Genomic DNA, 16469 nt, shown 5'->3' with positions numbered 1-16469 from the left:
TATGGTAGTGGTTATTGATTACTTCAAATCAATTTTCACTTCTTCTATCCCAACTAACCAAGAAGAGGTCCTAAACAGTATCGACTCAACTATCTCCCGCGAGCAGTGTGAGCTCCTTACTCGCCCATTTTGTGTTGAAGAGATTAGGGGAGCTCTAAAGAACATGGGTCCTTCTAAGGCTCCGGGTCCTGACGGGATGCCTGCGATGTTCTACAATTCTTACTGGGATGTTGTTGGTAATGATGTGGTTCAGTGTGTGACGTCTTTTCTACGTGATGGAGTTATGCCGCCTAGAATGAATCATACATATATCACTTTGATACCGAAGAAGGCTTCCCCAGAAGCTATGAAAGACCTCAGACCGATCAGTTTATGTAACGTCATATACAAACTGATTGCAAAAGTGTTAGCTAACCGGTTGAAGGTTGTCCTGCCAAGCGTTATAAGTGAGTCTTAGAGTGCTTTTGTTCCTGGGAGATTGATTACAGATAATGCTCTTATCGCTTTTGAGATTTTTCATTCTATGGCAAAAAAACCTCAAGGAAAGAATGGGACTGTAGCATTGAAGCTTGACATGAGCAAAGCTTACGACAGAGTTGAGTGGTCTTTTTTAAAGAAATCTATGGTCAAAATGGGTTTCCCTGCGATGTTTATCAAGTTGATCATGGGCTGCGTTACTTCAGTTACTTTCTCGGTTATGATTAATGGGTTTCCTTGTGGTTTTATAGAGCCTCAGAGAGGGCTACGGCAAGGGGACCCGTTGTCTCCTTACTTATTTCTGTTGATCTTTGAGGGTTTTTCAGCAATGCTTCGTCAGGCCAGTCAGAGAGGTTCTATATCAGGTAGCCGCATTTGCAGAGGAGGCCCGAGGGTCCATCACCTCCTTTTCGCTGATGACAGCGTCTTGTTCGCTAAAGCTACCACCCAGGAGTGTAGGGCCATAAAACAATTTATCGATTGCTTCGAGCGCGCTTCAGGCCAAATAGTTAATTATGACAAGTCAGAGATGGTTTTCAGCTCCAAAGCTCCTCTGAGTGTTCGACAGGAGATTCTGAGTATGTTGGGCATTCGAGAGGTGGCGCAGTTTAATAAGTACTTAGGAATGCCCACGATGATTGGTAGGTCGAAGAAACCTATTTTTGCTTTCCTTAGAGATCGGCTCCACAAGAGAATCTCGGGGTGGAAAGAGAAGTTTTTGTCTCGAGCAGGATGAGAAGTGCTAATTAAATCTATTGCGCAATCCATTCCAACGTATATCATGAGTTGTTTTGCTCTCCCAGTTTCGTTTTGTTCAGATATGCAAGGAATAATCTCGCGATTTTGGTGGAGTGGGTCAGAGGAGAAGAAAAAAATCCCTTGGGTTAGTTGGAATTCAATTTGCAAAGCGAAGAAAAATGGGGGTCTCGGGTTCAGAAATTTGAGAGCTTTCAACCAAGCCATGCTAGCTAAACAAGCGTGGCGATTGATTCAGAATCCTAACTCTCTTTGTGCAAAATTTTTAAAGGCGAAGTACCATCCTCAATCTGATTTTCGTAATGTTAGTTTGAGAAGGGGATCGAGCTTCGTGTGGCAGAGCATAATGGAAGGGAAAAAAGTTCTCGACTCGCGGTTGGCCTGGAGAATTGGCAATGGAGTGACGGTGAATGCAGCTAAGGAGAATTGGATCACTACGACAAATAACATGAAACCTGTGAGCCAGCCGAATCTGTCGGATGATTGTTATGTCAGTAGTTTCATAGATTAAGATACTTCAACTTGGGATAAAGGTAAACTGGAACAAGTTTTTTTGGCCCATGAAGTTGAAAGCATTTTGAAGATTCCCCTGAGTTTAAGATTCCCGCCGGACAAATTATTTTGGACGATGACAAGGAATGGGGTTTACTCGGTCAAGACTGGATATTATCAAGCCTGTGACATGCTGAACAGGAACATCGCTAGTACGTCGAGTGAAGGTGTTGGTAGTCCCATTTGGAAGAAGATTTGGAGGTGTCCGGTCCCCCCAAAAGTCAGACATTTTTTGTGGCGTATCTGCCATAAAACTCTTCCTTGTAACGTTAATTTAGGGAGGAAAAGAGTTCCTGTGGCGTCTTGCTGTCCTAGATGCAGGTTACACGATGAAACTGAATTGCACGCTCTTAAAGACTGTCAGGAGGTCCGTGGTTTGTGGTTACTCTCTCCTTTAAGTTTGCGCGTTGATTGTTATCAGAGTGCATCGCTGGTTGATTGGATAGAGGTGATGTTATCATCGTTAAAAGCTGATGAGGTGCCATATTTTATTCTTAGTCTTTGGACTATATGGAACGATCGTAATAATATCGTTTTCGAGAATAGAAGACTGCCGCCGCCGCTGCTGTTTAGATACATCTCCGGCATGATTCAAAGCGATGAGAGGATTAAGGAGAGGAATGGTCAGGTTCCAGCTCAGGCTTGGCAAGCTCCTCCTTTGAATGTGCTCAAGATGAATACGGATGCAGCAATTCAGATAACCAGAAATCAGTCAGTAATCAGTGCTGTGATTCGCGATAATGAAGGTGCAGTTGTTAGCAGTGGGGTCTCCGTGGTGTATGGGGTAACTGATGCTGAAACAGCAGAAGCGATGGCGGTCCGGTTTGGATTGCAGCTTCCAGATGCCATTTCTGCTTCAACGATGATTGTGGAATCAGACTCAATGAATGTTATCAGCAGGGTACTTCATCCTGACGTCGCTATTGATCCAATTCAGTCCATAATTGATGATTGTTTAGACATTGTCGGTGACCGTTCTTTTTGTTTTAAGTATGTTAATAGAGTTTGTAATCAAGTCGCTCATGCCCTCGCTAAATGGGGTGTTTTTTTCGGGCGTGATTGTTTGTTTTCCGGTGAAGTTCCCTATCCGGTTAATGAACTTGTAAATTCTATTGGTTGATTTATGAAAAGCATACTTGTTTCTCAAAAAAAAAAACGATATAAATAAAATTGAAAAAAAATTTACTTTCCTGAAGCTATTATAAAAGATTTGGCCTCTTTTGAGTTTTTTTGGACTTTAAAGATGACCGTTGATGCTATAATAGAGCCGTTCAATAATAACAATCATATTCCCCTGAAAACATGCTATTTTATAATTAGATTTGAAGAAGCCACTTTTCCCAATCCATTTTCACTATGTTTTCCATGGTATAATTAATTAATTTATAACTAGCTAGTAACTAATCAAGCTTTTTCATGCACAAAATTATTATAAAGTATAAAAGAAAAGCTTTAACTTAAGGAATACAGGTGTTAACCATTAATCTCATTAGCATTAGCAAATCTTTCTTCTATAAATAAAATAAAATAAACTAAAATTGGCATTGCAATTTGTCAATTTGTCATAAAGTCATGATGATGACGACCGTGTTAATTAACAACAAAATTAGCAAATTATTTCTTGTCATCCAAATCATACCCAAAAGCAAACAAATGGCTTAGCTATATTAGGCAAAACTTATCAAATCAACTTTAATCTTTCGATCTTTATATGTAAATATAGCCACCAATTTGAAGTGTGTAAATGGTTCTGAAAAGCAATTCCTCATATCCTTACTCGATAATTAACTCATCAATAAAAATTCATTTCGATTCTTCAACTTAAGATAACAAATTAAAACAAAAATAAGTTTATGATCTAGAAAAAAGAAATGCCCCAATTCATCAATTTGGAATAAGTTACACTTTAATCTGGTTAAAAATAGTAGCTGATCCAATATTGATAAATTATTTTTATTTCTTTTTCATGTCATGAATTTAATTTTTTAATTTTAATTTCAAAGATCAAATATGAACTTTTATTAATTATCTTATCTACCAAACGAAAAATTGAATATGTTGATGTGGGGTTTATCTAGTAACAATCTGCCTAAAATTTGTACTTTGTTAAGTGCAACATCTTCATGCACAAATAATGTTCATTGAATTTGAAATATGATCAAACACATTGATTATCTTATTCTATGCTTAAATATTAAATAAAAATATTGAGAACTATCAAAGATTGAATAAATAATTTATTTTTAATTATTTAATTTTTAATACTATATTAAATGAATATCCATCTAAATATTAAAACAGTTAGATGATGTTCCATTATAATTTTATTTTATATCTAAAAAAATTAATATTATTTGAAAGATAACCTCTTAGGACAAAAAGAATGCTTTATGATATGCAACAATCTCATCCCAATCGCAACAAATTTATTTTCAAAATTCTTGATAAACAAGTCAGATTCCACTTAAATACTTAAAATGGTAATAAAAAAATAAAAGTAATTAACATCAACATCCTGACCGAAATTTGTAATTGGGATGAAATATAAATTAGAGACAACGACCCAATTTGTTCGAATGCATAGTTGTGTAATTTTATTGGTGTAGTGTCCCAATTGAGGGAGGCAAATTTCCATGTACCACTCTTTTTTATTTTATGTTTCTTTTAAAAAAAATTATAATTTACAATATGCATTTCTTGACCTAATATGTACACTGACTTCCATTTTCACTTATCATTTCATTAGGTATGTAATACATGGGAAACCATATCTCATAACATTTCCTATAGTTAATGGATTATGACATATATTGGCACTCATTATACTTACAACATCAACAATATAAGAGAGAGAGGTGATAACTTTTGATGAAAATGAGGGGCTACAAGATAATTAAACTTTTTACTTTTGAGAAACTATGCTCAATAATCCTATTATTCAAATAATTAATATTTTTTCGAATTTTTTTTGTAATTAGTTATTTACTATTAGAGCATTTAGTGTTAACCGATAAAAAATCAGCACATATTGTATTTACGATGGGTACATCAGCAGATGTAAATACACATTTATTGACCATTTAATTGGCGACAGATTAATCCATCAGTGAAGTGTATTATCAAGAATTATTGGTATTTAGTATTGGCAAAAGGTACAAAAAAGTCCTCGAATTTTTCTCAAAAGTACATATCAGCCCTTTTACTTTATTTGGGCACAATTAAGCCCCCGTATTTTTAAAATTGAACAATTAAACTCTTATTATTTTAAAATTAAACAAATAAACCCTTTTAGTTTACTTTTGGGACACTTACCCTCTCAAATTTTTGGTAAATATTTTAAATATTAAAATTATTTCTGAACTTTTTTTCTATATGATTATGAGAGACATGTCAGCCATTAACGAGTGTTTCTAATGATGATGGATGAAAGGGGTTATTTATTATATTTGAAAATAAAGAGGATTTAATTATACCCCAAAAAAGTAAAAGGGCTGATTTGTATTTTTGTGAAAACTACGAGATTTTTTTTATACCTTTTGCCTTTAGTATTTACCAACAGAATTGTCGGTCAGTAACTATTTTTTTTAGTATAAAGATATAAAATTTCAGCCATTTATTTATTGTTTTATAAATTTAACTAAAATATTTAATTTGGATATGTTTATTTTATTTTAAAAGTTGTCAGAAATTCTAGTCTAACTTCAAGTATTGTTCAACTGTTATGTAATAAGAAGTATTAGAAAATTTACTTTTAGAAATAATATGTAAAACTATGAAAATAAAATAATACTTTTTTGAAATATATATATGAATTATCTTCATTTATCATTGCAAAAACTATAGATATATGTCAAATAGAACAATTAGTGAAATTTTTTGTTATTATTAATGGAAATTTTAGTCTTTAAGATAAAAAAAATTAGTGAAATTGATCAAACTCAACGTTAAACCTTTAAAACTAGGTTAAAATTATTGAAATGAAAAATATCGGCTAGATTTACAAAAATATACTTTTAATTTGGACCATCAGACCGGTAATATAAACTTAAATTTTTATTTCTATTAATTAACTAAAAATAAATTTCATTAAAATTTTATTTTTGCCAATTTTTTAAATCCATTTTTAATAAATTTTATCAATTAAGATCAAACCTTAAAATATTTATAATAATATTTCAAATTGAAAGATTTATTGCAATTATGTATATATATATATATAAATTTGAACTTAATTCTACTGATGTGACATGCTATATATGGTCTCAATTTTTTTTTTGGTAAGCCCATCCGGTTTTAAAGCTTCGCCCTGACTAATCCGGATCCGACCCGTGTCGCGCACCTGGCATGGTGGGTGAGTCTTCCAGTGGGAATTTTCTGCATTCACAAGGACTCGAACCCGAGACTTTGCTTAAGCGATACCAAACCGCTTACCACTTGGACCAACTCCCATTGGTTATGGTCTCAATTTAACACCTTCAAAGAATGCACAATTTAGATGGACAATAATATGTCAAAACTTTTTGCCAATTGGATAATATGTGGCATGCCACGTTAATACAATATAAATCTTAATTAAAAATAAATATAATTACAATAAACCATTCAATTTATGATATAATTTTAAAAATTAAAATAATTGATAAAAATATAAAAATTTAAATTTAAATTTAAAATATGATATGATATTTTATTATTTATAATTGAAAAATTTTATGCTACATTTACATTTTACTTTTGAATAAATTAAGCATGTTAATTAGTAGAGACATCGTATGAGTGCATATCGGATCATGAATAATTATTTTTGGATGAAATCATAAATATCCTATGTTAATACATCTATATCATATGTAGCTCGAGATTCATAATTTACAACATAATATCTTCATGACTATATCATGCAGCCAAAAATGACATTGTTAAATGATCACACAAGTATATGTGATAAGTTGGACTGCCTATGTTTTTAGAAAGTCATTTAATTACAAACTTAGGTATGTAATAGTTGTGACATTTCAGATGCTTTTTTACATAATCAATCTCATATCAAAATTCCCTCACTAAAATTTTACAGAAGTTGAATATATTAAAAAAAAAAAATATTATGACTGATTATGTGCAATTTAGAAGAATTGAATATATTAAATTAATTATTACGAATAATTTTCTCAGATACAGAAATCATAAACCACCAACACAGGACCTTAAACACATGACGTGGGCTTGCTAAATGTTGGATTATTAGATTTTTGACATAAGTAGATCATGATCGTGATCTCCATTAGTTAATTAAATGGGATTATTATTGTATCAGGCCACTAGCTGGATACATGTCCTTACATTTCTTCATAGATAGTACTCCATACGTCCCTTTTAAGAAAGAAAGAAAATCTCTTTCATATAATTAAAACATCATTTATTTTATTTTAATTTTTATCTTTACTAATGGTGGTCTTGTAATTTACGTATAATATTGTAGTCATCAATATTAAAAAAAAAAGATAAAAATAATACTTTTCATACAAAATATGATATGTACTATTTAAAATATCTCCAGCGGTACTTTTAATAAAAAAAGAGAGTCTAAAAATAAAAAGTGATTTTTTTTAATTTTAATCAATAAACTCTTTAACTTATATTTTTTATTTTAATAAATATTAAATAGTATTAATTAATTAATTTTATTTTTTAATTAACTTTTATGTTAAAAAAAGAAATAATAATATATTTTTAATAACAAAAAAAATTAAAATTATTTTAAAATTTAAAATTTTATTTATACGATATTATATAGAGAGTGAGTTTGACTCTCTACATGTGGAGAGTCAGACTCATTCTCTTCTTTAAATTTAAATTATAAAAAATTTATTAAATTTTAATTTTTCTAAAAGAAATTGAAATTAAAATTTTGATACAAAGAATTCATTGGAAAAGCTTTTTAGATAAGACATGTAAAAATAAAATATATTATTTTTTTAACGAAACAAGAGAGACATTTATAGCTTTTCTTATTTCTAATAAAAATTAAGACATTTTGAATCTAAGATTTGAAATTTACATTTCAATTAGTAGTTTAACAAACAAAAAGTTGTTGCAGTTGTATGTTAGAATCAATTAACTCACATTTAGTCGTTTCAATTAATTAAAAATAATGCTCTTTCAACTAAGGATAAAATTGGTTCATACCAGTCTATAAGTTTGTTCATTTTGTACAATTTTATCATTAATTAATCTAAATGTAGAGAATATTATTTTTATTTGATTAAAATGATTAAGTGAGTTAATTGACCATGACTCACAGATTCGGAGGTTGAAATGACCCTTTGTTCATTTTAAAACCGAACGGATAGCCAAACCGGTATGGCCACTAATTTACCGTTCATTCAGTTCAAACTGCTTAACTTTTGTAATTTTAAATAAAAATTATAGATAAACAATAATCAAATTTATGAAAACCGATCAGTTTGGATCAAATTAACATTGGACCAAATTAAACCAAACTGGTATGTATCTTATGATCTAACCGGTTGAACCGGCATGTCAAATTTGATTCTGAAAACATTGATTTGAACAATCTTCAAACATACTCGTGAGTTTACTAAGTTAATTTATACCACATAAAATTTGAGGAGCTTGAGACCACACTCTTAGAAGAAGATGACAATAACAAACTATTCTGCACTTTAAACGCATGGTTTTGATTCACACATATTTGTATAAATAGTAGATCAGCAAATCTAAATATATAGTTTTTATTTTATTTTTTGAGCAAATCTACATATATAGTTGGATACAGCCATAGCCACAAGAAGCAAACATAACCAAAACTTTGTTGTTTTATCTACAAATTAATAAATAGTATTTGTTGCTACTAATGGAAGACACATAACTTTTTCTACACCATTCACATTTAATATTTTAATCATTGGTGAATTCTACGACCTATCCTTTCATTTTGTTAGGTCATCCCACATATGTCCCTACGGTTTTTGTCTATATCTTATGATTATTTTCTAACTTCTAATTAGGCTTCTTGCCTACATTTTTTCTTAAATGTTTGACTCCATTTGTTCTCTCTCTTATTATTGCATTCTTAACCAATTACTAAACAATCAATTCGAAATGTTCATCTATATTACATACGGATGGAAAAAACAAACAAACACATTTACGTTAATATATGTTGGTTCAGAAAAAACGCAGTGTACGAGAGAATACATTCATGAAGTTCAGAATGTAAACCACATAACCGAAAACGGAACACCACATTAAATCCAAACCCCTAAGGTAATGGGTTAGGTAATCCATTTCACTTATATATTCTACATTCTACTCATATCTTTCTAGTGTGGAATTTTCATCACACTTAATATTCAACAATCTCCCTTTTGAATGTGATACCCTTCCATATTGGATCACTCAACTTACCTCGGAACTAGACTCCAACCCGTTCGGAATGGTAGATCCGGAGTTACTAAGTTCCACCCAGCTGAATCAGGCTATGATACCAATTGTTGGTTTAGAAGGATCACAATGTATGGGAGAATACATTCATGAGGTCCAAAATATAAATCATATAACCGTGGGCCGAACACCACATTAAACTCAAAACTCTAGAATAATGAGTTAGGTAGTCCATTTCACTTATATATTCCACATTCTACTCATATCTTTCCAAATGTGGGATTTCCATCTCACTTAATATTCAACAATATCCTTAATATCATTTTAATTATTAGTAAATAATAATTATTTTATCTAAAATTTAGCTACCTTAAACTACTTTTAATGCAATTAAACTACTCACGTATTTTATATGAGAGGGACAAACACATTTACACTAATATTCTTAATACTATTATAATTATCTAAACTATTTTTACTACAATTAAACTACTCACCTAATTTATTTCCATCAATAAAAAGAGTTATTACTATGTTAATTACCATATATTCCGTTTTTTTTATATTTGTTCAACCTATCTATGTTATTTATTACAACTAATTTAATTATCATGTGAGTTTGAAGAAATCAAATTTTATAGAATTTCATATTTATAAGGCCAAAAACTTAATTTAAATTTTGAACTGAGCAAAACGGAAGGAATTTACAGTAAAAAATATTGGTATAATTATAATAAAAAATTTAAAAATTTAAAAATTAAAATTTAATCTTAATTTTTAATAAAAACTCTAACTAATTTAATATTTATTATAAATAAAATAAATTGATTCAATTATAATAAATTTAATTAATTTATACATTGACGAGTCACATCATGAGTCACGTTCGTAGCACGTAATGCGAAACTAGTACTATTAAATGAGTCTTTAATTATAATCTTATTTTTTTATAACACCCTTCACATACAACATGAAGTTTAAAACAACGACTAGAAAACTAAACTGGAGCGGCTAGTTCAATACCAGAATTCGGTATGTTATTTATTCTGATTGATCTTAAAATTTAAAATTTGGCCACACTGGATTCGACCGGATCCGGTCTCACTAATTAAATTACCGATTCAATTTTTGAAATACTAATGAAAGCGGGACTAGCGGTTTGTGAAGCTGATATACTTAGTTTTGTTTAAACTTATATCAGCCCAATGGCCTAGACTGGAGTGAAATTTCCACTTAACTATGTTTAGATGATAGGAGTAGAAATACTCCTATATTTATAGGCTGTTTTCTGAGTCGATATTTGCATAATATTTGTCGTTTTAGAGTTTATTAGTGGTTATTATCATTTTGAGTGTTTCAGGGAAATTATGCAAATATGGCGACTTTTGGAGCGTTTTTAATGTTTCTAGGAGTCCCGAGGCTAAAGAGCGTTTTTGAGCAGAAGTAGAAGTCGAGGAAATAAAGGAGTGGCCAAGACATGATCGCACACCTCAGTGTGCGTTCGCACACCTATGCACGATCGCACACTCCTTGCTGAAGGAGTGTGCGACCAAAAGGGGGAGAACAGTAGCTAATTGAAAAAAAATAGAGTTTTGACCAAGTCATGGAGTGTGCGTTCGCACACTCCATACCCGTTCGCACACTTTGTGTATATTTTTTCCAAACTGACAAAAATGCCCCTAAATGAGTTCCGAGAGCCACAAAACACAAGGGCACTTCTGGATTTTCACAAGAGGACGACCTAATATCAGATTTTGAAGTCGGAAGCCGTATAAATACTAAATTGTAACATTGAACGAGGGTTCGCTTAATTTTTGTATTACATAAACCCTAAATTAGTAGTTTTCTTATCTTTTCATTATCGGATTGCTTAGTTCTTCATTATTCTGTCATCGATTATTATTAGTTTACTTTCGAACAAGGTACGATTATTATCAATTTCATATTCAGTATCAATTTTATCTCAGAATGAATTCAATAATTATTGCTTTTAGTATTTTTTTTTTATTATGTTTAGCTAAAACCCTTCGCTGGGGATTATTAATCAAAATTATGTCTGTTTAATTGAATTGGATTTATGAGTTTTTGCTCTTGATTTGTTTTAATTATTGGGTTTAATGCTTAGCCTAAACTGATCACTTAGTCTATGCCTTATGTTTTAGTTTTATCTCGAGAGAGTAAAATTGGAATACAACAATATAATTAAGAACGTAGGAGTTAATTGCGCAAGAGTGAATTAACGAGTGCGTGTTTTTAAGATTCACTTCATAATCGTTTAATTAATTAATACTTAGGTTAATCATTTTGCGAGAGTAAATAATTAACCTATTATCTGTTAGTTTTATGCTTTTGCCTGCAATTGCTCGAGAGAGAATTTTAGGTGCCTTTGATTAGTCCGAACCATATCAGAACAATACAATTCATAACCGAATCAAGTAAATAGCATAACGAAGATTAATAATCCATGCTTTTCTCATTATTGTTAAACAATATTTTAATTACAACTTTAGTTTACTTTATTTACAATTGTTAAATTCTGTCTTTTTAATTTATTCAAACAAAACAAATTTATCTTTTCGACTATACAAATCGAGACTCTTAACTGGTTGTCCTTAGTTGCTTTCTCTGTGGGTACGATATCCGAATTTCGCAGTCTGTATTACAAGTTGACTATGTACGCTTGCGTATTTTTACCAACAAGTTTTTGGCGCCATTGCCGGGGATCGACTTCATGGGACCTTTTCCTATGTCATGTGGCAACTTATACATCTTGGTTTGTATCGACTATGTGTCTGCTTTACCTAGTAATGATGAAAATGTGGTCATATCATTCCTAAAGAAGTTGATAAATCGATTTGGGGTACCACGGGCGAGCATCAGTGATGGTGGTTCACACTTCTGCAATCGGCAGTTTGCAGCACTGATGAAGAAATATAATGTTTATCATAGAGTGACAACCCCATATCACCCCCAGACGAGTGGACAAGTTGAGGTGTCCAACAGAGAGCTGAAGCGCATCCTTGAAAAAACAGTGAATGGCTCGCGAAAAGAATGGTCTTAAAAGTTGGATGATGCGCTGTGGGCATATCGAACGGCATTCAAAACGCCAACAGGTATGTCTCCCTACAAACTGGTTTATGGAAAAGCATGTTACTTACCTGTGGAGCTAGAGCATCGTGCATACTAGTTATTCGGACATTGTTATAACTAATAACTAACTTTTTTTTTATATTGTATATTTATATTATATATATATATATATATATATATATATATATTCTAGTTTTATTTTATAGATATAGATAATGTAATAGATAATTTTTTCTATTTTATTTTAGAGAATCTTATTTTTGTTATAAGGTTATAACAATTTTTTTTCTATTATAATTATGATATCAGATCGCTAAAATTTCGAAATCCAATAGTCTAAAAAATTTCGCGAGCGAATATTTACTCTTTTAATATTTTTTTTATTCTTTTATTTGTAGAAATACTCCACAATCTGTAGCTCAAGGCTTTCGAAGCAGAGGTGACTTCTGCAGCTGAATGAGTTTGACGAGTTTCGCTTGTCAGCATATGCTCATATATATATATATATATATATATATATATATATATATATATATATATATATATATATATATTATTAAATATATATAACAAATCAAATGTGATCAAATATATGCATGTTCAAACATGTAGTTTAGGCTTAACTTTTGGACACCAAATCAAGTTTGTCCCAACCATTTATATACGTAACATATGTTTCGTTAATGTTTAGTTATCTATTGCAATCTAATTTGAGATGGTTACTACTCTACACAATCACGCCACATTTGCCACTAACATCCTCATGCTCGGGAAGTCTATTTTCTGTTGCGAATAAACACTTTGGCTTGCATTTTTTGTACATGAGAAAACTTTCAGAAAATATAGTCTAACCTTTAGGTTTGTTGAAAATATCTTTGATCAAAGAAGTAGAAGTGGGAAACCTATTACTTCCCCTCAGGTTTGTCCCTCTTTCAAATGAGGAAATTACTAAAGCAAATTATTTTGAAGTCCCAACCAAAACAAAGTCAGTATTATGTTTTAGAGGGGGCCAAATTATGCATAAATCTACATTTAGTAATTATATTTTAAAATTTAAAAAATTGAAGGGGTTTTTTGAATAAAATAAAAGTCGAGGGGGCATCCATAAAAATCCAAAGTTAATAATGTATTTTTTTGGTAAAATAGAAAAATTGAAGTTTTTTTTTTAAATGAAAGGTTGAGAAGGGCCAGTGCCCTCCTGAGCAAACTCTGGCTCCGCCACCGGTCCCAACATATATCATAATCTACAGTTTAATCTTTTCTGTTTTAAAGTTAAATAATATGATCCCTCACTTTTATTTATGTTAACAATTTAGTCTTTTTGCTCATTTTTGGTGTTAGTCAACAATTAATTTAATTTTTTCTGTTTTAAATTAATTTTCAAATATAAGAGACGAAATAGTTGACAAAAATAAAAGTGGAGAGACCACATTGACAAAACACCAATCTTATATTCCATAAGTTTGTAGTTCGAATCTTACATTACGCTTTATTAAATCCTATCATCTCTCTATATATATTAATAAAAATATACATTAATATGTATAGGTATTTAATGATACATCTTATGAAGTTTTTTGAAAGAAAAATAAACTTAAAGGTTATTAATAATAAGACTCTTTGACGAAGTCAACAAACGGATTAACTCATAGAAAGGGAAAATGATGAATTTGATCGAACGTTATGAGAGAAACAGTTGACTTTTAAAATGTCATGGGATAATAATATTTCAATTCTAAACTCATAGAATAGATAGTAATTATCTCTAGTTTTATAATACAATTTAAAACTAACTTTATGAAAGTTTTGGAAAATGTGTTTATAACCTTTTCTATGTCCATTAAATTAATTAATTAAATAATTTAGTACTGATTAATTAAATAATTATTTTACTTAAGAATACTATACAATAATATTATTATGTTAATATTTAATGTGAAAATTGAAATAGTGAATGTTAATTATTATAAATATTAGGGATAACCACAAAAATGTCCAAAAACCTCCTTTATTTTGCAAAATCATACCCTACACTCATAAAATTACATCAGCACATAAAAAATGGACGAGTAACACGTCGCCGTGCTTAAAATAACGCGTTAAGATGCATCAACAATAACACGTTTGGAGAACAAGCACACTAGAGCATAGTACAACAAAAAATTGTATTGCGTGTTAGAAATGTGTCAGCACGTCAACGCATTTGTATTAGTGTTTGTATTTGAGATGCATTCCTAATACATCATATATATTTAAAAAACACTCAGTTAAATTTTCTGAACATATAATTGAAAGTTGATCATTATTTTTATAATTGTATATACTTGTAGATATTAGAAATTCACAAAACTACCTAAAACAAATATTTTATAAATATATGCTCTAGTTTTATTACTTTCATCTCCGACAATATATGCATCTAAGCATAATACTTTATGTATACATGATGATACACACAAAAATGAACCAATGACAATCTCATCCTTTAATTATAGTTAACATCATTGATGAAAAGATAAAATATACATTTAAAATGGATTTTACACATATCTGAGAGCAAATAAGAAAAGATACTATTTTTTAATAAGTAATCAGATCTTAAAAACATTTTAGATACATTTTAGAAACATCAAAAATAAATCTCAAAAATAACTCAAATACAAGTTAGAAACATCTCAAATACATGTCAGATACATCTCATATATATTTCAAAAACATCTCAGAAATAGCTCATATACATTTTCCAAAAAAAGACAGTTCATTGAACTTTAAAATATAGAAATACATGATACATAAATGTATGAAATACTATTAATATATGATAATACATACAAGATACTTAATGACACTCTCAAACACTATGATACTTTTCTGATACATAAGTAATGCATTATCATACACAAATTTAATAATAAAAAAAACATAAAAGTAACTTAAAATATAAAAATACATTTATGTAATATATATGATACATATCATTTGAATCAAAAATAATTTTCCTAAAAAATATAAAGAAAAAATTATAACTATAACAAATGTATCAAAGATGCATCTATAATGTAGTACCAAAATTTTGACAGCACTTACATATTAGCGTGCTAACAGGTTGCAGGTGCTAACGCGCTTGTAAGCTGATGCGCTGACGTGTTTGATGTAAGCTAGCGTATTTTCAAGACTAACGAGTGACACATGTCATTATTTTATTGGAAGAGTACAAATGAAAAGCTTAAATAGGTGTTGTGATTGTTTTTTGATATTTAGGTGCTCTTGAAAAGTTTGAGCATGTTTAGCCATTTTTATTATTTTTATTAAATATTATAATAATTCAAAACTTTGTCCAAAAAATATTACAATTATATTTTTTTACGATAACTGAAAAAAGACATAAAACTGTAAACATTTATATAGTAATCAAAGTATCGATAATATATCTTATTCTTGATATAATATTAATTATTTAAGGTTTTAAAAAAAATTATAATAACAAAGATTTAAAAAAATTATTAACCATATTTGATATACTAGTTTCGCATTACGTGCTATGCACGTGACTCGTAACGTAACTTGTCAATGAAGGTAATAGTAAATTTAGTATAATTATATCAATTTTTTTATTTATAATTAATATTAAATTAGTTAAGAATTTTTGTAAAAATAAATATAATATATTATTTTATAATTTTTTCTCCATACTGAATTTATTCTTCTTTTGATTTTATAATAACCATAATTAAATAATTAATTTTATTTTATTAATTTCTATCTTTAAAAATAATAAAATAGAAATTTAAATAATAACATATTGATCAAATACATTATTTTTATTTTGTAGTTCAATCAAACTAAAAGATAGGTATTCCTACTAATTTGGAGACAATTTAGTTATTTTTTACATACTAAAAACTAAATTGGAGATAATTTAGCTACCTATTCTAATTAGGACTTTAATTACAGTAGTGATTAATTAAATAACTAATTAGTTAATGACTTAAAACCTTTATTTAGTAGTAAACTGAAAAGTATTATTCAGTAAATTTGCCTGCCCCCCCCATCCGTGCTTTTATAAAAAGTATATTATTTTTGTAAATAGTTAAATAGTTACTAATTAAAAATATTTACGGGTTAAAAACAATTAACATGTGTTTGAAAAGCTAAAAAAATGAGAGAGGAATTTAAAGTGGTTTGAGGTA

The 16469-nt window shown here is 29.7% G+C and overlaps 1 protein-coding gene across 1 annotated transcript; it reads left to right on the top strand.

Annotated features, from left to right (window-relative positions):
- The first annotated feature begins 1258 nt into the window (after nt 1–1258).
- Nucleotides 1259–1744, top strand: LOC126682087 (uncharacterized mitochondrial protein AtMg00310-like). Its single transcript, XM_050377638.1, has one exon. The coding sequence runs from the start codon at nt 1259–1261 to the stop codon at nt 1742–1744; it is 486 nt and encodes a 161-aa protein (XP_050233595.1).
- The last annotated feature ends 14725 nt before the right edge of the window (nt 1745–16469 follow it).

Source organism: Mercurialis annua, linkage group LG5, assembly GCF_937616625.2.
Source record: "Mercurialis annua linkage group LG5, ddMerAnnu1.2, whole genome shotgun sequence".
In the NCBI taxonomy this organism is placed as follows: Eukaryota; Viridiplantae; Streptophyta; class Magnoliopsida; order Malpighiales; family Euphorbiaceae; genus Mercurialis; species Mercurialis annua.
This window is presented reverse-complemented; position numbering and strand designations above follow the sequence as displayed.

Excerpts from the sequence above, each read along its gene's own strand:
- LOC126682087 (XM_050377638.1), top strand. The coding sequence starts at position 1,259 with ATGAGTTGTTTTGCTCTCCCAGTTTCGTTTTGTTCAGATATGCAAGGA.